General features: G+C 45.1%; 1 protein-coding gene across 3 annotated transcripts; it reads left to right on the plus strand.

Moving 5' to 3' along the window:
* Positions 1-1,607: 1,607 nt before the first annotated feature.
* LOC119399335 (uncharacterized) lies at positions 1,608-19,926 on the plus strand. Of its 3 annotated transcripts, none has more exons than XM_049417664.1 (5): positions 1,608-1,873; positions 6,283-6,444; positions 8,185-8,437; positions 10,989-11,096; positions 18,953-19,926. In XM_049417664.1, exons 1-5 carry the CDS (start codon positions 1,746-1,748, stop codon positions 18,974-18,976), a joined length of 675 nt encoding a protein of 224 aa, XP_049273621.1. In that variant the 5' UTR covers positions 1,608-1,745; the 3' UTR covers positions 18,977-19,926. The 3 variants fall into 3 exon arrangements, 2 of the variants coding, with proteins under 2 accessions (XP_049273621.1, XP_037522080.1); XM_037666152.2 differs by having other exon boundaries at positions 1,614-1,924; XR_005184796.2 differs by having other exon boundaries at positions 1,615-1,924; positions 8,180-8,437.
* The last annotated feature ends 1,989 nt before the right edge of the window (positions 19,927-21,915 follow it).

Genomic DNA, 21,915 nt, shown 5'->3' on the forward strand with positions numbered 1-21,915 from the left:
ACTATCACAACCTGTTGAAAAGGTGCATGAGGGGTTCATAGAGGCTAAAGCAGACCAGCTGGTTCCATAGGTGGAATTTTGTGGCTTTGGCAATCTGCGCAAGTTTCTGTGCAAAAGAAAAGGTCGACCGTGTATTTGAATTGGTACATTATGTGCCACCTTGCAAAACTTCGTGTGTGCAGAGAAAATCTGCCCGATATGCACAGCTAAATATATATATATGTATATACATAATTAAACGAGGAGCACTATGAAAAATATTATGCTAGAAGTAACAACAGGGCATTGCTAAAACTTCAATCGGCATGATGTACTTTTTTTTATCTGGTCTGATTGATAAATAGGTGCGGATAGCCGAGAATAAACGTTAGTTCGAAGTTTAGCGCTTGTTTTGTCCCTTTGTTCTTTCTTGTGTAATTCTTTTGTTGTGCTCTTATGACCACCTACAATCTCGCCCAAATTTGAGTTCCTATAAATGTATGTAATAATTACGTGATGTCTTCAGCCACTGTCGTGCCCAGCATCAACTACGAAAGTAAAATATAAGGTAAACGTACACAAAGCTGGGCAAGTCGGTATGGATACATTTTGGGAAATTTCCAGCACGCACACAACAGAGAAGGACGTGTGGAAAGAAGGTATATACAAGCGCACATGCACTCTTGAGCACCCCTGGGTATATATATATATGTGTGTGTGTGTGTGTGTGTGTGTGTGTGTGTGTGTGTGTGTGTGTGTGTGTGTGCTTCCTTTTCACCAGTTAACTGAGTTGTGAGTTTGCGCTATATCTTCTTTCCTCACGACCGTGTCTGCGCTGCAAATTTCCCAAAACGAAAGTAAAAGTTGTAGTGGAAGTTCCTCTCGCATCATTGTGACAGGAGAGTGCAACAAGTGGATGTAGCGCAATTGAGATAAAAGAATGCAGGAGCCCTTGCCCTATCGCGAAAACGGTGGCAAGAGAAGCTGTCCGCATGTGCGTGCACTACTTTTCACTTTCTTTCTTCCTTTCTTTCTTTCTATCGCATTACGCAATGCTCGGTACTGACCGTGTCCTTCTCCAATGCGGGGATCGGACACTTCAGTTGCAATAGGCAAGAAATACGCGGGCATGCGTTCACACCCAGGCAGCAATGAAATGTGGCAACGTGAAATCATCGTGAAATGACAATTAAGTGACCTCGATAAAAGATCAGGGCGCAATTAAGTCCAATACCCGGCCATGGCTGCCGCATTTCAATGGGTGCGAAATGCAAAGAACACCCGACGTTAAAAAACACAAGGTGTTCAAAATTTCCGGAGCCCTCACTACGGCGTCTCTCATAATCATATCGTAGTTTTGGGACGTAAAACCCCAACAATTATTATTATCGATAAAAGATCAGAAATTGCTACGATCGACAAAGCTGCATTTCTGTACGCTCGCCGGCGCCGGGTTTTCCGCGCACCACACCGAAATCCGTGAATTATTAGAAGAGCTTCGCTTAAATATCGTTTGTTTCAATTATTTAACGCGCTTACACACTTGTGCTTTTAAAGTCTCTGCGTGAGAAAAGGCCCGTTTTCGCTTCCGACAGCAGCGCCGCTCACGCCGAGCGGTCAGGCGCAGATCTAACGGGTAGGATCGTGACCGTTCTTTACCACATAGTTTCTTACAGCTATGAAACTCTGCGCTTTGTCCGTAGGCAGATTCGTTCGCTGCTGTGCTGTGGCTGCGCCCTGTTGTACGGGGCCACTTGCGACAGTGAATGGCACTGAAGGCAGCAGCGAAGTCTTCGAGAAAGAGGAAGTTCACCGGTCGGTACTGCTGCGTCGTCGGCTGCCACAACGTCGAACGCCGAGACGCGCCGACGTTCTACCGATTCCCGGGCAAGTGGTACGAGCGGGAGCGGCGGCGGGCCTGGACCGAAGCAGTCCGCAGAGTCAAGTAATGAATGATTCTCAGAGTGGATGCTGATTCCGGTTCCGACCGCTGCTCCAAACCTCCAAATTTGCGTGTAAAGAGAGCCCGTTTATGTGGATGTCCATGGTGATTTAGCGTAGCGTTGGGCTCGGGCAGAGCACCTGAGTGACGGCCACACGACACGGAGCAAGAAACGTTCATAATTTGCAAAGCCACGGTATGATTATGAGGGACGCCGTAGTGGAGGGCTTCGGCGATTGCGACTACCTGGGGTTCTTTAACGCGCACCTAAATATGAGAACGCGGGCCTCAAGCATTGCCGCCTCCATCGGAAATGCGGCCGCCGCGGCCGTGATTCGATCCCGCGACCTTCGGGTTAGCAGTCCAGCACCATAACCACTAGACCACCGCTGCGGGTAGCACGAAACTTTGCACCGCGAGAGACGGGGGTGGCAAACTCCGCTCCCTGATTTTTAATTTTTTTTCTTCTGCAGTGTTGCTTGTATAATCACGTATAGACGCGTTCATACTCAATGTTTAAGAGGTGCGGCGTCATTCATTACTCATTGAGGTCGCACCTGTGAAGAGTGTGTGTCCACAAATAAGCTTAATTGCTTGTAACATATTTTGTAATTAATATGTACTCAATAACACTCGCTGTAATTCAATTGCATATTTCAGTAACAAATTGCTTGTAACCATTTATATTACTGGTAAAGTGCTCGAGCTCTAACCATTAATGCTAATTTACACATTTCCAAACAACAGATAGAAAATTTCAATTGAGATGTCAGTGGAAGTTTCAGAATTTTATAGCACAGCTATCCGTGGTCTTCAATTCAGGTACCGTCCAAAATAATGAACACGTGTACCACTTGGCACACTGACTGCTTTTTCTTGATCACCATCATACAGCAGTGGCTCGATCACGTGGACACAATCCACTTGCAGAATTCGGCATATCTTTTGGAGCCGCCTTCAAGTGGCGGTAATAGATAGTAACAGCTGCAGCTCAGTTAATCTCTTGTACAGTTTTGGAAGTCTGTGGCATTCCCTCTCGAAGGCCTGCCCCAACGAGTGTGCACTCCAAGCTAGCATCTTGAGCCAAGCAGCTGGTGATTCTGCCTTCGGAGGGCATTGCCGACTGCATGAGTTGGACTATTTCTTTAGTCGTGGAAGCGATTGGCTGCTGTGCTTTAGTCATCTGGGTAGAGTCTCTCCCGACTTCTTGAGTTGTACCCAACTAGTTTACACCTATATAGAGATAAGTTCATGACATTGAGACAGATATGTTTTTACCTGTCGGACAGGTCTGGCTCACGTGCACTAAAGTTTTCCAGTTGTAGCATGAGCGTTACTTTCACGGCAGAGTAATATGCATGTTTATATTAAACTCCATTACAGGTACCACCTGTTTTTTGGGGAATGTGAAAATCCGCTGGCATCTTTTACAGTCAACTTTCGGTCTTTATGGCCATAGGCGTGCGCAGGGTTCCTCATCACGGGTGGCGAAGGTTCATCTGCAGCACCCCCCCCCCCACTAAGGCAATGTGCGAGGCAGATCTTGCACTCCCTCCCCCCAATGCACATGCCTATGTTTATCTAACCAGTAAACAGGATCAAGCACAAGCAAGAGAAGGCTAGCATGCCAGGAGGAGACAATGTTAGGTGGGTAGATGATATTAACTGCAGCAAGCACAGGACGGAGTTAATTGGAGAAACAATGAAGAAGCCTCTGCCCTTCAGTGGGTGCAGTCAGGCTGATGATGATGGCTGAAGGATGCTGGCGCGATGGAGCTCTACGAGATGTTACAGGAAAAATACAGTGTGCAGATGGATGAGACGAAGAAAGCTAACACAAGCACAAGCGCTTGTGTTGTGTTACCTTTCTTCGTCTCGTCCATCTGCAGGCTGCATTTTTCCTGTAATGCATTACCAACTTGCCCAACTTTCACTCTCTCTACCAGATGTTTGCCGATGAACTGGAGCAGTGTTTTTATGGGCTGATATCAGTGTCAGATGTTGACGCAAATTGAGACATTACACGGGACAACCTTTTAAGTTATTTTCTGGCACCCCTGGGAGTGCCTTTCCCTAGCCCCAGCGACAGTGGAACGCTGTGCTGCATAGAGGACCCAGGCACGAGTATTTTGGCATTTACTAACACCTATCACGTGCACAAACAACTTCAGTACTCCATATTTCTCTCCTGTGTGCTCACCAAGGAAGTTTTGAACAGTTGCTGCCGTTGCATTCACAAAAAACGAGCGACGTTACCTGACGATTTTAGAATTGATTGTTACAGTGAACGGAAACATCGTGTGAAAGGTTGCAGAATTGCACACTGAAAGAGCCAGGCTGATTCGTTCTGTTTACTTTATTTCTGCTATAGTAAGAAAGTTGGGGAGGAATGAGCACAAAGAGTCATTAGTCTTTAGTGGTTGCTCTTTCATGCTCTTACATTCTTGGCACAGCCACCACCACGGTGGTACTGTGGTGCCTGGCTGCTGACCCAAACGACGCGGGCTAGATACTGGTGGCGGTGGTCCCATATCGATGGAGGCCAATTGGTAGAGCCCCACGTACTGTGTGATGTCAGTGCATAGAGTTTCTTACAATATGAAACTCTATGTGTCAGTGCCTGATAAAGAACTCCAGGTGGTCGAAATCCAATTTCAGCTTCGCCGGTGAACTTAGTAGAATTTCATCACTGTACAATAATTACCAGAGGCCGCTTTTTTCGAAATATCAAAGTGGCAATGGGCCCTTTGCAGGAAGGTCTTCGATTCCCCCATTTGACCCGACTGCCTGTCTCCACTAATGAGAAATATAGTGCATTTTATTTCTTTACTTACTGCCATAACTCTAGTCATCTAGACATGTCTGCCACGACAGGAAAAGTAATATTCCATTTTCCTTATTTTTTAGGATTTTCAGACGCATTTCTTGAAACAGCCGGTGTGTTTGTGTGTGTGTGTGTGTGTGTGTGCGTGTGCGCGCGCGTGTGTGTGCACACTACAGAGACCTCTTATGATGTTTTAAAAAGTGTAAAGTACTTTTTTGCTATGTAGTAGTGGCAACGTTGAAGGCATCCACATGTTGATGCTCAGCCAATTCAAGCAGACAGCTTAACCCTGCATGTCATGTGCCTTGTATTTGCTGCCAACAATTGTCAGTGTACAGTATGCAGTCGGAATGAAAACTGATTTCAGGAGCAAATTAAGTGATTGAATGTATTATTGATAGTGACACATTCTCTGAGCACCGCTGAAGCATCGTCTGTGATAAGAGAGTGAGAAATAAAAATAATAATGATAATAATAATAATAATAATAATAGTAATTTTTATTTGTACAACAATGTGAACCCTTGTGTGACGTGCAAGGCTAGACAGAAAGGAAATTCCCTTCGTCTGCTAGCCCGTCAATGGAGGGCATGAATAACCTCTGCTTCGAGGGCTCTTCATGAGTCGCTCTTGATGTATTTCACAGTTAAAGGGGCCTGGCAACACCTTTTGAATGTGGTCAGAAAATGCTACTGATCGGTATTCGAGGCTTGTGTGAACATGCAAGCCAAACAAACATTATAGAGCAGCCCTCAGCTGGAAACTTACAATTAAGTTTCTCAGTCAGATATAAAGTGCTCGCCCTTCTCTTGACAAATGATGCCATAGACTGCAGCACGAACACAGTTATTGGCTGTTTTGGCATTATGAGCGGCATAGGTGACGTAGGGTGCCACCATGTATCCACGCCGCTCTCTGTAGTGCTAGAGTTGCACACAATATAGAACTACACCAGTGCGCTCGTGGTCGTGTGAAAAGTGAGCTGTTCATTAAAAGAAAGAAAGAGTGCTCAAGGTCATGATGCATTGTAGCTTCTTGCCCTCTGGCCATTCTTCCCCCTGTGTAGGTTTTAGCATGCTCGTTTGGACGAAAGGAGAGAGAAAGTGCTTAAAGGGTGCGACATATTTCTGTAAGTCTCCTCCTACTTGACAGATTCGATAAATTTTTGTGGCAGTTGTTTCATGAGACATGAACTTCAATAGTGGGGTCATTCGGTAACTACTTCGACAAATGTTGCAGGGCTCCTTTAAGTTCTGAACCTGTATGACATTTAACTTATTTTTTACTTTCTTTCTCTGTTCTTTTTTTTTGTGAGGATTAGCTGTATCTTGCAGCATTTGTGCATTGTTTTCGTTGCAACTTTTAAAAATGCTTCTCTTGAACTTGTTGGATGCAGCTGCTTAAAGTAGCTAATCTGTTTTGCTTTTTTGTGTGTTTTTTTTTTGTCAGTACAAAATCGGCTTCAGAAAGGAATTTTTTCTGCAGCATTGCTGACAGCATCTGTTATTTACTTTTTTCTTCCGTACTGCCTGTTCAGCCCCGATGGCACTCCGTGGGAGCCGAGGGAAAACACACGGATCTGCAGCGAGCACTTTGTCGGCAAACGGAAGAGCGACATAATCCATCACCCGGCATACATCCCAACCATCTTCCCGCCTGTGTACAACAGGGAAGTACATAAACCGGAACAGACTGAAAGGTAAAAATGGCCGAGCTGGCACGCTTTAAAGGTGTTTCTAGCAGTGACGGTAATACCGTACCGGTCATTCTACCGTATCGCCATTCCATGTTAAATGTACCACAACCTACTTGAGTGGCTCAATGTGCACGGTAACATGGCGAGATAATTACAGCGGCTAATACAGGATCTGCACATTAAAATACAGTAGACTCTCAGTAAATGGAAATATCTTAAACGGAACAACTGCCCTCCTTAATATGGTTGGTTTCATGCTTGAATTCTGCACCCTGGCTCCTCTCTCAATAAACCGAACTCGTGTTAAATGGAACACATTTTCCTGATCCCTTCGGGTTCCGTTTAAAAAGAGTCTACTGTAGTGATGTGCCGACCACGGCTGTATGGCATTTTCCTATTTGTTGTAAGGTGAACCAGCACCGCCGAAAGATCCTACTTTTGAAGAAGTACTGACAGAAGATGTTTTCTCTTGTGTTTATTTCTCCTGTGGAGAGCGATTGACTCGGTGTTTGCGCCATGGAGCCTCGATCTCTCAAGAGTGCAAGACATAGTTAACTGCATCACCTAGCATGAATGGTCACTGCAAATGGCACACCATTCAAGCTTAATGCTGAAAAAACAAGATGATTTGAGCCACTGGGCACCACTGACAGATGCACACAGACTGAACATCTTGCCAGAAGTCGCATTCCTTCGATGGTTGACTGCGTGGCAGGGGAGAGTGGGTTCCCTTGCATTTGCTAGACAAGCACACAATAGAAAGTGCCACTTCTTCAGCTTTTGACGAAGTCACTGTATGGGCTTCAACGACTTTACCGGGACAACCGGTGCACTCTTGGCAGCTCCTGGCATTGTGACGTCGCAAAACAAGAAGCTTATCGTGTCTAGAATATGGAATGACGAACATAACAGACGACAATGATAATGTGATGATGGCAGCAGCACTGACTGACAGTGATGTGACGACACCTCTGAACATGGCTGCACAGCTTACATGTCATGGGTTCTTCCTACATGTTTCATGACACGAGTTCTTCATAGTGGGCAGATGTAGGCTGTTTACGGCCGCTACTGCCAAAAAAACATGATGACAACTATGGGTGCACAAAGTTTTTTATTTCTTATGTTCAACACTGTGGAAAATTGGCCCAAGCACGAGAGGGTGTACAAAACTACGAGCGTGTCACCAAGCGCATTGATGTCCTCCTCCTCAACAATTAGGTAGGTAATCTCGTATATTGATCTATGACTGTGGAGGCGAAGTATGTCGATATGCTCAACCTCAGCGATCATATAGCCCATATCACAATATTATCATCAACTTCATTAAGGATCCCCCTGTCCACCGCGCTGGAGCAGCGGTTATGGTGCTCGGCTGCTGATCCGAAGGTCGCGGCTTCGATCCCAGCCGTGGTGGTCGCATTTCGATGGAAGCGAAATGGCAGAGATCCGTGCACTCTGAAATCAGTGCACGTTAAAGAACACCAGATGGTCGAAATTTGCGAAGCCCTTCACTATGACGTCTCTCATAATCATATCATGGTTTTGGGACGTAAAATCCCAGATATTATTATTATTATTAAGGGTCCTCTGTCTTTGTCAGCCTTCACGCCACGTGCATCTTTCTTTGCTGCATTTAACGACGCTTAATCATGCTGCACAGTTATGGGCAGCCAGATTAATTTGGCATAAACAATCGTGCGGGCTAGAAACTCTGCCATGTTCCTCGTGTGTTCAGTGCAGATTGGATCCACATCCTGATGAATGGCAACATCCTGTGGGCTGCTGCAAAGTGACGCCAATCGGACAAGGGACGTGTGCTCACGGTAGCGGGTGCCACAGAAAGCGATGCATGAGCCACAAATTATTCACCATCACTTGCAAGTTTCGGAAACATGCTGGAGTCCCGTCACCCAGCAACTCTCTTGGCCGGCGATCTCCCAAATGTGCGGTGACGATTGCGACGAGGGTTCCTCCTTTGGCACTGGCTGATGCTGTAAGTGAGCAGTTCTTTCTTTTTTGTTTCTGTTGCATAGGCATTCTAGGTTTGCTTTTTGTAGAAAACAGTGCATGCTTCATGTGTTCCTAACAGAACAGCAACTGGGTCGATTCAGCAGATAGTGCAATACTTGACTGGCAAGGAGACAGCAACCGAGCTCCTGTAAAATATTTCATTTATGAATCCATACAGTCACTGTGACAATTAGTATATCGTATAGCTGGTGCAAAAAGAAAGCAGGGCAGTACTGTTATCACAAGTAACTATGTTGTGTGCGGGAGCATATCTTAATGTACATATAAAGAGGTTTATTAGCGGCGACGATATTCGACGATACAGCGACAGTCAAGGCGGGGCCGACTCTCAGCGCGAGCTGCGTTCTCTTCGAGCCGAAGAGGGCGACCCACTAGAAGGTGTTCGAGAGGACGACCCATTATCAAGTTCGAACGCTTCGCTACATACACCTCTCCCTACCTCGCTTTTGAGAAAGCGGTGAATTAATTGTGAGGGGTGCTCTGGCCTAGCATGCTTATTTGCATGTAAGTACAGGGTCGTCCACTAAGGGCAAACACTGCTCAGCATTGCCATGCTCCGCTGAGTGCCAGTGCATCCGGTGCAGCCACACATAGAAGCGAAGTGCACAGGCACACAGGGTACCACGGGAAGTGCTTTGCGCCATTTGCTACAGTGCTAAAGCACGCTGGTCTTTTCTTTGCTGTATAGTATGGCAAGAGCGGCGTGTTCCAGTACACCTGCACTGATTCACAACATAATTTGTGTTGATGCAAGTTTGTATACATATATACACACGCATGCACACACACATGGACACACAGACACATATCTATGAGGGAGGTTTGCATAATAAGAAGCATGCTTATGATTACTACATAACAAATATTGATTGAGCAAATGTTTTAACAGTAGTATATGAAGGAACAAAAAAAAGTGCACACATTTAAGCAAATTGACTGCACAAAAGATCTGCAAACATCTTTTAACATGATAATGTTAGCAACAAGCGCTGATACACCTTCGCTGTGGAATTGCAAATACTAATTTTTGCCTTAAAAATTCTGCCTTTCACGCCCGATCATAACTTTGTGGAGGTGTCTTCGACAGCATTATGTATGACATTGGCCTTGACGTATTGTCAGATCTGACAATTGAAGGATGCTAGGATAAAAGTGCTGAAATTTTTCAGTTATTGCCATGAATGGAACCGTGCTCTCAGCTACACGAGCAGCAATACCAGTGAAAGACTAGTAGTAGTACAGTCGCCGACCGATAAATCGGACACCAATAATTCGGACGTGCTCGGTAATTCGGACAGTCACGCGGCACCGGCGATGACCCCATAGAAGTAATGTGTAAAGATGACCGATATTTCAGACAGCTTCGAGATCTACATTCGATAATCCGAGACTGTCCGAGACTGTCGCGCATGCCGAATCGCGAGCCATTATCTCCTCCGGCACCCGTACCATACAGAGTATGGCCTCAGAAAGCAAAACAAAAGCTAATTGGTGATCTGTGAGGCTTTATTTTGATCGCTACTTAATGCCTCAGAGATTTGCAATTGGAAATGCTGATCGTGGAGGCACTGGTCAACTGTGGGAAATCGTATCGACATCGCAAACATCCTACATTCCAGTTCCTGTATCGCCGCCATTCTGTCGAATGCATCTGCGGTAAAGCGTTTTTTGTGCGCATGTTCATTTTTATCTTGAGACTTGCTTTATTTTATGCTCTGCTGTCTCAAAAGATCTGAGTTAAATGCAACGGTGCCCTCACAGCCAGCGCCGAAGGCCGCGCCGATGACAACGAAATGCGGCAGATACTAATACTAGTAGAACATGAACATGTGACACTGCTTCTAATTCAGCTTTCTCAGTGCATTGCGTTTTTTTTTTTTTTTGCAAATGTATACCTGGACTGTGTCAGAACCTCGCCATTCACTTCTTGTGTCACACAGCACAAATAAAGAAATGTGAGGCTCTGATATACTAGGTAGTGCAGGCCTTACTTCTGTCCCTTTAATGTACGCTGTCCATGTAACTTTGAGAGGTGGAAAACAGCATCAAGGCTTTTCCACTAGGCTGCTTGACATACAGGTTTTTTGTGACTTTTCAATGCAATTTAAGAATATAATCTTACTCAAATGGCAAGAATGATGTTTGAATCTGTCACTGTAATTCATGGTCTTTTCATTTTCACCAGTATCAAATCACATGTTCTGACCGGGTGTTGGTCCTCCTAAGAATAAATTCTTTTTGCAAAACATGCTCTAGCCCATTCATCCTCATTGCTACAGCGTTGTCAGGCAGGCGTGACCACAACTTAGTTGCCAAAATCGAAGTGCTGTTCATTCTTGGTCATGCATCATGGCCACTGCTTGCTTTCTTTGCTCAGGTAGGTTATTATATTTTTTGGAGGCTGATATAAATATTGCAATACAGCTGTGGGAAGCGAGCACGGGCTGTTACTTATGCTTCCTTCTCACACCTGATTCTGATGGGCAATTCACTTTCTTCACTTGCACACGCAGGCCTGCCAGACATACTGTTCCCCTGAAGGCACACTCACGATCCTGCTTTCAGCAACAGATGGCACCCAAGCATCAACGCAAGTCAATCACACAGTACACAATGATAAGGTCAGTCTGTAATGCTGTTTCTTTATTTGTTGTTGTTGTGCTCTTGTCCACGAACGTTTGCAGGTTGAGGGACCTGAGAAAACACTGAATTTCCAAGCAATTTGTGACCATCTCTAGTAAGACTGCAAAGAGAGATGCGTAGCTTGCACATGCTAGTGCTGACTGGAAATCACTACAAGGCTGCATTTTTTGGAGATGCAGCTGTGGGAACAAAAGGCTCGAAGGAAGCAGACATTTATTTGCAGGGTAACTAAGCTGGTGTCGCAGCCATGACAGAGCTTCTCTGTCTCTTCGTCTTTTTCTGCGGACTGGAGCACACTGTCCACTACAGCGCTATCGCATGTCCGATGCCCACTATGTGGCTCCCCCCCTAGCGATGAAGGCATTGCCATCGAGTGGTTTAGTTGCTTGAGATGGCGTTGCCAGCGTCCACGTGAGCTGGTTTCAAACGGTCTATAGAGATCGTTTCTTCGCGTGCGTTAACAAGGAGAGTGAAGTACTTAGGGTCGCGCTTGAGGACTTTAAAAGGACCATCGTAAGGTGTTTGTAATGGAGCACGGATGAAGACATGGCTGGCATGGAGTAATGATGGGCTCATATAAACGGTCTTGCAATCATGACGCAACGGCGGTGGTACAACAGTGCCATAGTAGTTCGCAGGCGGTCGGCGTAAGAGTGTAGCTCAGCTAATGTCGGTTCCGAGGCAAAGAACTCGCCGGGTACCATGAAGTGTCATGCCGAAAACCAGCTCTGCAGATGGGCACTGTGTGTCTTCTTTCACCGCAGTGCGAAGACCTAGTAGAGCCAGAGGCAGGCGCTCTGTCCATGGAATTGTTGAGTCTTGCACACGCTGTAATGCCTTCAGTTACGGTAGAAGCGTTCCACCATGCCGTCCGAACTGGGGTGGTAAGCTGTAGTTCGTATGTGTGTTACGCCTAGAAGGCAGGAGAGAGCCTGAAAGAGGGACGATTCGAATTGTCTCCCTCGGTCTGTCGTTGTGGTGTGTGGCACGCCGTAACGAGCGATTCAGGTGTTTGTGTACACCTGGAGCCTGTGCAACAGATTCTGCAGCGATGTTGCTTAGCGGTGTTGCTTCCGGCCAGTGGGTAAATCGGTTGATACAAGTGAGTATGTAACGTTGGTTCATAGAAGGTGGTAGCGGACCCACAATGTTGACGTGAACATGGCCAAAATGAACGTCTGGTGGTGGAAAATGATCCAGCGCGCTCATGGTGTGTCTGTTAACCTTGGCATGCTGGCACTGGATACACGACTGCACCCAGCAACGGACATCAGCATTCATGCAGGGCCATAGGTAGCGGGAGGTGACGAGACGTTGTGTAGCTCGCACTCCTGGGTGTGATAAGGAGCGTAGAGCATCGAAAACTTGTCGGAATTGTTGTGGGACGTACGGTCGAGGCTGACCTGGTAGACACGTCGCAACTGATAGTGTAGTCACAGCCAGGTAGTAAAACCTCTTCGAAGCGCAGGGAGTTGTTCGCAGTTCAGAGGGTCGGAAGTTCGAGGTCTGTGCGCTGAGCAGTAGCTAGGTGCATGAAATCGAGGTGCTTGGGTTGCGTTGATTTGAATCCTTGACAGGGCGTCAGCAATGGGATTGGTGGAACCACTGATATGTCGAATGTCAGTAGTGAGATTGGCAATATAGGTGAGCTGGCAAATTTCGCGTGGCTTGTGGTCGGTGAAAATAAAGAACCGGCAACCTTCGAGGTTGTGATGGAAGTGGCGGACTGCGGGGTAGATTGCCAGGAGTTTGCATCTGAAAGTGCCATAGCGAGTTTCTTGCACTGTCAGCTTCCTCGAGAAGAAGGATATGGGCTGCCAAGCCTTGTCAACCAGCTGTTGAAAAACAGTGCCAACAGCTATGGCGGACACGTCCACCATGACGGAAATTGGCGCACCTGGTTTCGGGTGCGCAAGAGGAGTGGCGGAAGCGAGAGCATTTTTAGCAGTGGAAAAAGCACTTTCGGCAGCATTCGTGCATAGTATAGATGTGTTAGCTTGGGGCTTTCCAGAGAGCAGACTGTGCAGCAGCTGCAAGATGGAAGCACAATGAGGAATGAAACAGCGGTAGTAATTGATGAGGCCTAGGAATTCAATTTCTTTGTGGTCGACGGTTGTGGGTAATCTTTAATGACTTGAACGCGGAGTGAGACAGGCTGAATGCCACGTAGATCAACTCAGTGCCCGAGGAAATCGAGGGAATCGATGCCAAACTCGCTCTTCGAGACGTTGATAACCAGGCATGGAGGAATTTCGTGGGAACCTGGCACATGATTCCTGGAAACAGCTATTGCTTGAAGAATGCAGCCGTTTCAGTGTTCAATAGTCTGTCCTTTTGAAGTTCAACAGTTGTTCACATTAGTGCTGAACTGGGCATCATAAGAAATTTCAGCAGAGTGGAACTGCAGCTCAATAAGCTGTGCATACGTAAGTAACAGGGTTTGTGCTAAGCAAGGCAGAAATTCAGGAGAAGATCGAAACTTGAAGAGATGAACAATCCTTGAACACGGGGTGTCGCTGGAGCCAACGTTTCGACAAGTGGGCTTGTCTTCTTCAAGGCAGCAGCTGCCTTCGTCAGTGTGTGTATGTCACAGCCTTCAAGGCTGCAACTGCCTACCTTTGTTGCTTGAGAATGATTGTAGAAGGCATACACACACACACACACACACACACACACACACACACATGCTAAGTTTAGGCAGTTGATGCCTTGAAGAGCCCAGAGTTTTCCTGATAACACACTAGAGGGAATTCTGGTGCTAGTGTCTATGGGAGCTGCAACGCATGGTGCTTCGGCCAGCATGGGAATGAATGATGGGTAGCACATGGATTTGTCTAAGCTTCATTCTTTTGGCTCCGTGTCGCCTGCAACCACTTTGTCGCAAAAAAAAAAAATTGATCGCTAAAAGCCACTGAGCATGCCAGGAATCCTTCTAAGTGCGTGCCCTTTGGTATCGAATACTCTGATTAGAGTTTTGAGCCCATAGCCATTTTTTGCCTCGATTTGTTCGAACACAGTCCTAGTTATGTGGTTAGGATCCAGTCTGGTCGAAATGTTTATTCTAAATCGCTAAATCAGAAATCGCTTAATGGCCACTGTGATTAGCGAATTGTTAGGGCTGCGCATGTCAGCTTCCTTGCATTCTGGCAAGAAGAGATGTGAGGTGAGGCAAGTGCCACATATCTATCATGTACCTAACTGCTGAACCATTAGTGATAACTAGGGCTCCAAGTTTTCGCAGTTTATTTTTCTTGAAGTTTGGAGGGTGTTTTTTCATAGTTTATTTTTTTGCGTAAATTAGGCGTTTATCGGAGTTCTGAATTAGGTGCTTTTGCGAATCCCAGATTCTTCAAAATTCGGAGTTTGATTTCTCATTATTCCCACTACTCCAATATCTTAGATGAAATAATATCTGAACACGAAAACACCAGAACACACGAAGCATATTTCAGTTGTCTGGATGGCTTGAATGCACAAAAACATATTACTAGAAATGTGCGAATATTCGAAATTTCGAATATTTTTCGAATAGTGTTTGCGATTCGATTCGCACTGGAATTTTACTATTCGAACTATTCGAACTTCCCAAAAACAAATATAGTCAACGTAACATTGAAAGTGACCCCTTCAGATTTTCAATATGCTTCACCTCATCACACCCCGGTATTGCGGCAAAGCTGCCTTTCAAGCTCTGTTACGGTCGAACTTTGCTAAGACACAGTCAACGTCCGATTGGTCCCTAGATTTTCAATATGCTTCACCTCATCACACCCCGGTATTGCGGCAAAGCTGCCTTTCAAGCTCCGTTACGGTCGAACTTTGCCAAGACACAGTCAACGTCCGATTGGAAGTGGTCCCTAGATTTTCAATATGCTTCACCTCATCACTTACCAGTATTGCGGCAAAGCTGCCTTTCAAGCTCTGCTACGGTCGCAAATGTACTAACTCAAGAAAACGCTGGTTCCAACATGGAGATAAAAGATGTGGCAGAGGTTGGGGCTCAATTAATACTGTTCTGGACCTGAAATTTGGGCAGGAAGTCCGAAAAATCGGAAGCCGAAGCTTTTTAGCATCCAAAATTTCAGATGTTCTTATATATCGACGTCTACGAGGCAGATTTGGAACTCCGGACTTGAAGGGAGCGCACTTTTGTCCGCCATATCAGTTGGGCTTTCACAGAAGTTGAAAGAGGAGGAGAGGCTGAGGAAATGGCATCTTTGCCTATCACGTGTAAAGTGTTGTCAGCAACACTTTGGTTGCTCCAAATCATGTACATAAATACAATTCGGCCTCTACATTGCCTCATTCTTGATAAGACAACTATGAAACACCACCCTGCCAGTGCTTCATCAACCTAGCGAAAAGAAACACTTTCATGTTGCTATCTCATAAGAATATGCTTAGGAACCCTCTCTAACTTTTTTTTTTCTGCAATTTAATTTCGAAGTATTCGAAAAATATTCTAGAAATATTCGAGAAATATTCGAAAAATATTCGATTCGATTCGCACTCACACTTCAATATTCGAATTCGCTTCGCACCCAAAATTTTGCTATTCGCACAGCTCTACATATTACACACAAGCACAAATATACTTGAATGCAAAACACTTACGTTTGTGCATACTACAACCTTAAAGCTTGTTGCAATAGACGCAAGCATACTTTACAAGGTCCGTGTATTCCATTTCGTCTGGTGTGCCCCAGTGCCGCCAGGGGACCGTAAATCAAGATGTCTTCTCGTGGTCCCGGGGACCCTACATAAGTTGACGTCTCTCACTCCGTGCTCGATAAGCCCTGTGTTAATTGTGCGATGGGTGCGGTCTATGAGACACTGTTGACGTGAGGTAAAGTCTGTATCGGCCTAACCGGCCGATGTATCAATGACTGCTTAGAACATGCCCTTTCGATAAAAAACAGAACAGGGTCATATTGGCTGTTAAAATCTGAGTATATTGGATAAACCTGAATTGCCAAAAATTTTACCGCTGAGTGTTTATCGGATTCTTTCGGATTTATCCGAAAACAAGGAGCCCAAGTGATAACCAAGCAGTAGGCTACACGACAAGGATGACTTAAAAAGTTTAGAAGTTGTCAAGAGTGAATGTGCTCTCAGCCTTGTAGATGCTACATTTTCTCAAAATGCTTCCTCTAGCGTTCTGTGTGCCTGTGCATTCTTGTAAACCAATAAGAAATGAAGAAAGAAGCTTTTGCTATTTATTGTAGCGTGGTCTGTAGGAGCATGCCAGTTTCTTCTGTGCACTTCTCTGACTTCACTGCCTTCGGTGTTGGTCTGCATGTGCGATTCCTTTCCTCTTATCAGCTAACATTTTAAAGAATCTGTCCTACACCGTGCCACTTCTGCAAGTGGCCTAGGTCATTACGGAACAAACAGGCTGTAACAGTTTCTTACTAAAAGCAAATGAAAGTTGTGCCATAAAATTGACTATGATTGCTATTGTAAGTAAATGGCCGTATCCAGAAAGCTGTTTGCTGTATTAAAAAAAAACTATGTGCTTTAGGGCGTATATCTGTCACAGCGAGTGTATGTGTTAAGGTAGTGTTTGGTGCTTCGCTAAGTTCACAATGTGGCTTGTAACAGGCACATCTGTAGCAGTTAAGGTCCCTGTATTTTTAAAGGTAGTGACAACTACACGCGCGCCCTCTCGAGGGGTCCAAGGAGCAGCGATAGCAGACGACGCGCCGCTCGCTCCCGTGCATATTGCGGGCGTCTGAAGCCGAACTCTGTGCTCGCTTGAACCGTTAAATTATTAACATTTGTGGCCTAAGGTGCTCATCAATTATCAGACTACAGAGACAATAACTTTAACGAGCACGGAGCATGTTAAAGGTAAAAAAAAATAAAAATGCTTGCATTTCTGAAGCAGGTTCCAAGCGGGTTCCCTACAGCAGCTGTCATGCAGGACATTTATTTTTTTTTTCTTTGCATATTTTGACATTCAGTGTAACTTGAAGTACAGGTGCTATTTGGGTGAGCTAAAAGTGCTTGTTTTCTAGTCAGAATAAAATAGGCAGGTGGTGAGCGTACTGCTACTTTCGGAAACTTCATTGGGCACCTAGCGCACTTGTAGTGCGTAGCGCAAAATACGTGCTATTATTGGTTTGGCTGTGTTTGTCAGCATTCGGAAGTCTTCCCGCTGTTACACGGTATTTTTAACTAAGCTTATTTTGTTTATACTCTCAAGACATTTACTTAGGAGAAGGGGAGATTTTTCACAAATGCAGTTGCACAGCATTTGAGGAATACTATCAGCAACTTGAGTACCTTACAAGATCTAGGAAATATAGCATGCCCACTATTGCCTCGTGTATTTTAATGTTTAACCGTTTTTAACGACGTGCATTTATCCGAAGCCGTCCCCTTTTACTACCTCCGCCTCCTCCGTGTCCCGCAGATATAAAGGTATGTTGCAATGTTACCCAATGCAATTTCAAATAAATTTGGGGTATGTATACACCTACAGGCCCTAAAACCAGATTACGACCAGAAAAGCTGAGTTAGGTGGCTTTTTGTAGAGATACAAGAGAATAAAGAAGCAGCACTTATCCAAAAACTGGGTTTTATGCATGAATTCATAACAAACTTTTTCTTTGGAAGTTTTGTTGTGAGCACTGCAGGCTGGCTTCCGTTCCTTCTGCCTTGGCAAATTAGCAAAGATGCTTGGTGCGGCTTGTATGGTTCCAGTTTATTCCTCCCAGTGTCTTGCAGTATAATTTATTCGAACTTCTGAAAAGCATTGTGCTCCTCCAGAGAAAATATCATGCGGAATGCTTCAATGAAGAAGCCTTAGTAATCGATCTCGCACGCAGCACTGCGGAAAAACACGGCAAGGTGTGGCAGAAAAGTAATCCCAAACGCTCATTTCCCTGTGAGCTTGTAGTGTTGAAGCCTCCCCGGTGAGAAAAACAAAGGCAGCTAGCTGTATTGGGTTCCGAGCAATTTAATGTTAGAGATACGGGGGTGCGACTCTGCATTGACTACTACGCACAAATCTACGGCATAAAGAATGCCAAAGCAATAATAGCGTTGCTGAGATAATGCTCATGCATATGCACGAACAAAAGCACGCTGGCCAGGCGAAAGGCTGCTTGAAGTTATAACCATTACAAAATCACTTACTTCGCATAGCTGGGTGTTTTCTGTGGGAACAAATTTCTTGCGACTGATTTTGTTGGGCCATACCTTCCTTCATAGTATATTTTTGTCACCGCGAGGAAAAAAAAAATCTTTTTTCTGTCCTCCGTGTCGTGAGGCAACCGAAGGCATAGAGACCTGACATATTAGCCCATCATGCTCCAAACATTCAATTCAAACGCAGAATTCTTGCGTCCACTCAACTTCAGGTACATAAATGCTTCTAGTTTGCAACAACAATGCGACAGAGGTGCATGAGGTACTCTCTACTTGCTAAAATCACCCAACTCCACGCTTGAAAACACAGTGATCCGTACCTATTGCCGGCACTGCGCTGCCGCCACTGGACCCTTTTGGCAAGGCGTGAAGGTGAAAAGGTCACATGTCGCCAACTGCCCTCTTGCAGGGCGCGGCGGTAAATCAGGACCTTTCACTACTTGTGAAATATAGAGGGGCTTTAGTAGCAGTGCTGCATGTGCCCCATATGCGTTGAGATCTAGCACTACAATGTGCCAGGATGAGAGGTAACTGCCATACCCCTGACTGTTACACTTTTATGAGTGGTATCCACTAGCACCATCGCTACAATATATTTAGAATAAAAACAAACATTTGTAAGCCTGGTAAAGGCTATCTGTCTGTCTTCCAAGCTTAAGTTACGCTGCTGTTTCTCTTGCAGGTTGCCAGCACGGACAACGGTTAACCAAGTTGCAGCAGCTTTCTGGAAGCCCAGCTTACCTGACCAAGAAGTGCAGATTGCTTTGTGACCTGTCAGATGACTATGATAATGATACGCGGTGTTTAATGATGCAAGAGCTACTGCATCTGTCCCGAGAGCAGCAAATTATCTGGCACCATGCTGCCCAATGCCATGTCTCATTTCGTTGCAAAGGCATCATGCAGTGTGACAGAAGAAAAATTGTTTGCGTTTTGCTTTTCTGGTTTGGTGCAACTTGTAAGTGCTGTGCACTTGATTTATAATGCAACTGCTTTGCCATGTGCAATGTTTGTTATAAATGTATATTCATAGCACTCAAAACAGTGGTGAGACAAATTTAATTTTGGCCATAACACATCCATGTTCATATGTGGATGCAAGGGTGATGTCTGGATGTCCTGAAACCCCTCCGCTTGAAGTTTGTGTGTGCAGTACCAGCATGCAGCACTTGACAGGTTCCAAAAGTCCTTCTCCCAACTAGCTGTCGGGATGCTCACAGGGATGTTAATAAATACTTTATTATTATTATCATTAGTAGCAGTATTGCTCATAAGCACTTGTGCAATTATCACGTCATTATTGATAATCTCAGACACCCTGCTTCCCTTTTTCTCTGAAACGAAAAAAAAAGGAGCCTGGATATGCACCTGCTGATGCCTGTTTATCAAGATTACAGTGTGCTGCCAAAAAATGTATCCTATGTGTTTTAAAATATGTCTGTTTGGCATGTCGAATGCATAGCTTGCTGAGAAATTTTACCATATCGTAAAAGCATTTCAGTAGTACTACTTGGGTGGCTATGGATATGGGTTGGCCATGGCGATTTGAGAGACGACTAGATTTATGCAATAAATTATTTATTTACATGCATGACAGGCTTACAACTGGTGTATTAAATGGGCCCTGTAACATTTTTTGAACAAATCTTAAAATGCTGCTCATATCCAGTGAACATGTGTGCACAAGCAAGCGAAATACTGTTGCACATTACGCAACCGGGAACTAACAATTTTCAAGTGAAAAACAGCCAAGAATCGCCGTCTTTCTTTGTTGTAGCAGTGTTGCCAGCCATGCAGCAAGTGAACACAACTACACTGCAAGGGTGTGTGGCGGCCATTGGCTGATCTCATGAAGGGGAATGATCTCAGAGGCCTTATATTATCTTGTGCCTATAAGTACTATTGTGGCTGCCCACGATGCACCGCCGCAAGCAGGTGCCATGCTTGTCTGAACTAGAAGTAGTCACCAGTATGGCAAAAAAAAGAAAATGCATGAGGCCTTAAAGGAGCACTGACACAAAAATTTCGCATCTCGTTTTTTCTGTCGCAATAAGTAGCTAACGACCCACTTATCATGGCTGGAAAGCGTGTTTCCTGGAGTATGCAATGGTCAGTTATTTGAAGATGTTTTTATAGTTTTTATAGCCCCCAGTCGCAGTTTTGGTTTCAGTGAGCGCTAAGTGAGGCGGGACCCAGAGTGGTTTTCATGTAAACATAGCTGGCTACGTGAGCACATGAGTGCACATGAGCACTGCACTGACAACTCTCTTCAACGAACGCTTCCCCTGAGATGTTGTAAATATGCGTGACCCCCCAAAAATGCATTACTGAGGCAAGGACGTCAGCCTTTGTAGTCCCATGCAAGTCTGCCCCTTCTTTGCATTGAAAAGGTCTGCTAGGAGAGAGCGTTCACGAGGATCGTGGCAGCCAACACAAACTCGTGACGCAGGTGGCGGTTGGTTGTTCACACAAAAGCCAAAAGCGCGTTTCACGTGCAGTGGCGTGACACGCACTTTAGATTGATTTTAGATATGTTGTAGGCTATATTATCTGTTGATATTTGTAGATGACGCGTGTGTGTCCACACAAGTCTAACCCACAAGTTACCTCGCCTTCAAAATTTTCTGTCAGTACTCGTTTAACATGGAACAATACAACTTTTGAGGAGAGCATTGTCCCATTGCCATCCTCCCTTGTAGTTCACAATGCAGTTGCACCCACTGCAGTGGTCTAGTGGTTGTGGTGCTCGACTGCTGACCCAAAAGGTCGTGGGATTGAATCCCGGCTGCAGTGGCCATATTTCAATAGAGGGGAAATGCTAGAGCCCTGTGTGCTTAGATTTAGACGCACATTAAAGAAGCCAGATGGTCGAAATTTCCGGATCTCTCCACTACAGCGTCCCTCATAATTATATTGTGGTTCTGGGACGTAAAACCCCAATAATTATGTTACAGTGCACTTGTGCAGATTTTTGTGACTGGATATTAGTAAGGCAACAGAGTCCATCAAAAAAAATGTTGAGCTAGTTGGTAAAAATTCAACCTAAAAGAAAGTAAGACATGCAAATGCAGACACAACATACACGAGAAGGACGAAAGAACAGCACAGGCAGCCTAGAGTCCATAGTATGCTCATGCTGCTTGTATACTCTTGCATTTACATACTCTCTGGTCTCGTCCTTTCTAGTCTTACTGAGTTGTGGTGACCGCTATGATGTTGCACTGCCGAGCACAAAGTCACAGGTTTGATTCCTGACTGCATTTAGATTGGGCAGAAGGCAAAAAATTCTCGTGATTGCTTAGATCCAGCTGTAAAAAAAAAATGCACAGCTGGTTGAAATTCACCCACTCGGGTGTCACCTGCACACTGCTTCAAGACATCGAACCCTGAAATTTGATTTGAATGCATTGGGTGTTACAGACGTAATGTAAGCAAGAAGGTGGTAAGGTGGTTCCACGTTTGACGTGTACTAACTATATTACTTGTTGGAGGTAGGCCTAACAGCCAGGCATCCAGGATGGAGCGACGTAAAAGGAAGTGAAGTGGACATTGGCATGGGGTTTAGGGTTGCAACCTCCCCCCACACCCTGTATTCTCACATTTTGTATTTTTAAAATATAACAATCGCAGCAAGTGTAAGAACTG

This window comes from Rhipicephalus sanguineus, chromosome 7, assembly GCF_013339695.2.
Source record: "Rhipicephalus sanguineus isolate Rsan-2018 chromosome 7, BIME_Rsan_1.4, whole genome shotgun sequence".
Lineage (NCBI taxonomy): Eukaryota > Metazoa > Arthropoda > Arachnida > Ixodida > Ixodidae > Rhipicephalus > Rhipicephalus sanguineus.

What these genes read in the sequence shown, in the direction of transcription:
- LOC119399335 (XM_037666152.2), top strand. Translation starts at nt 1,746, where the DNA reads ATGGCACTGAAGGCAGCAGCGAAGTCTTCGAGAAAGAGGAAGTTCACC. An exon ending in AAACCGGAACAGACTGAAAG is followed by an intron (nt 6,445 to 8,184) that starts GTAAAAATGGCC and finishes TGTTCAGTGCAG; the next exon opens with ATTGGATCCACATCCTGATG. An exon ending in ACACAGTACACAATGATAAG is followed by an intron (nt 11,097 to 18,952) that starts GTCAGTCTGTAA and finishes TTTCTCTTGCAG; the next exon opens with GTTGCCAGCACGGACAACGG.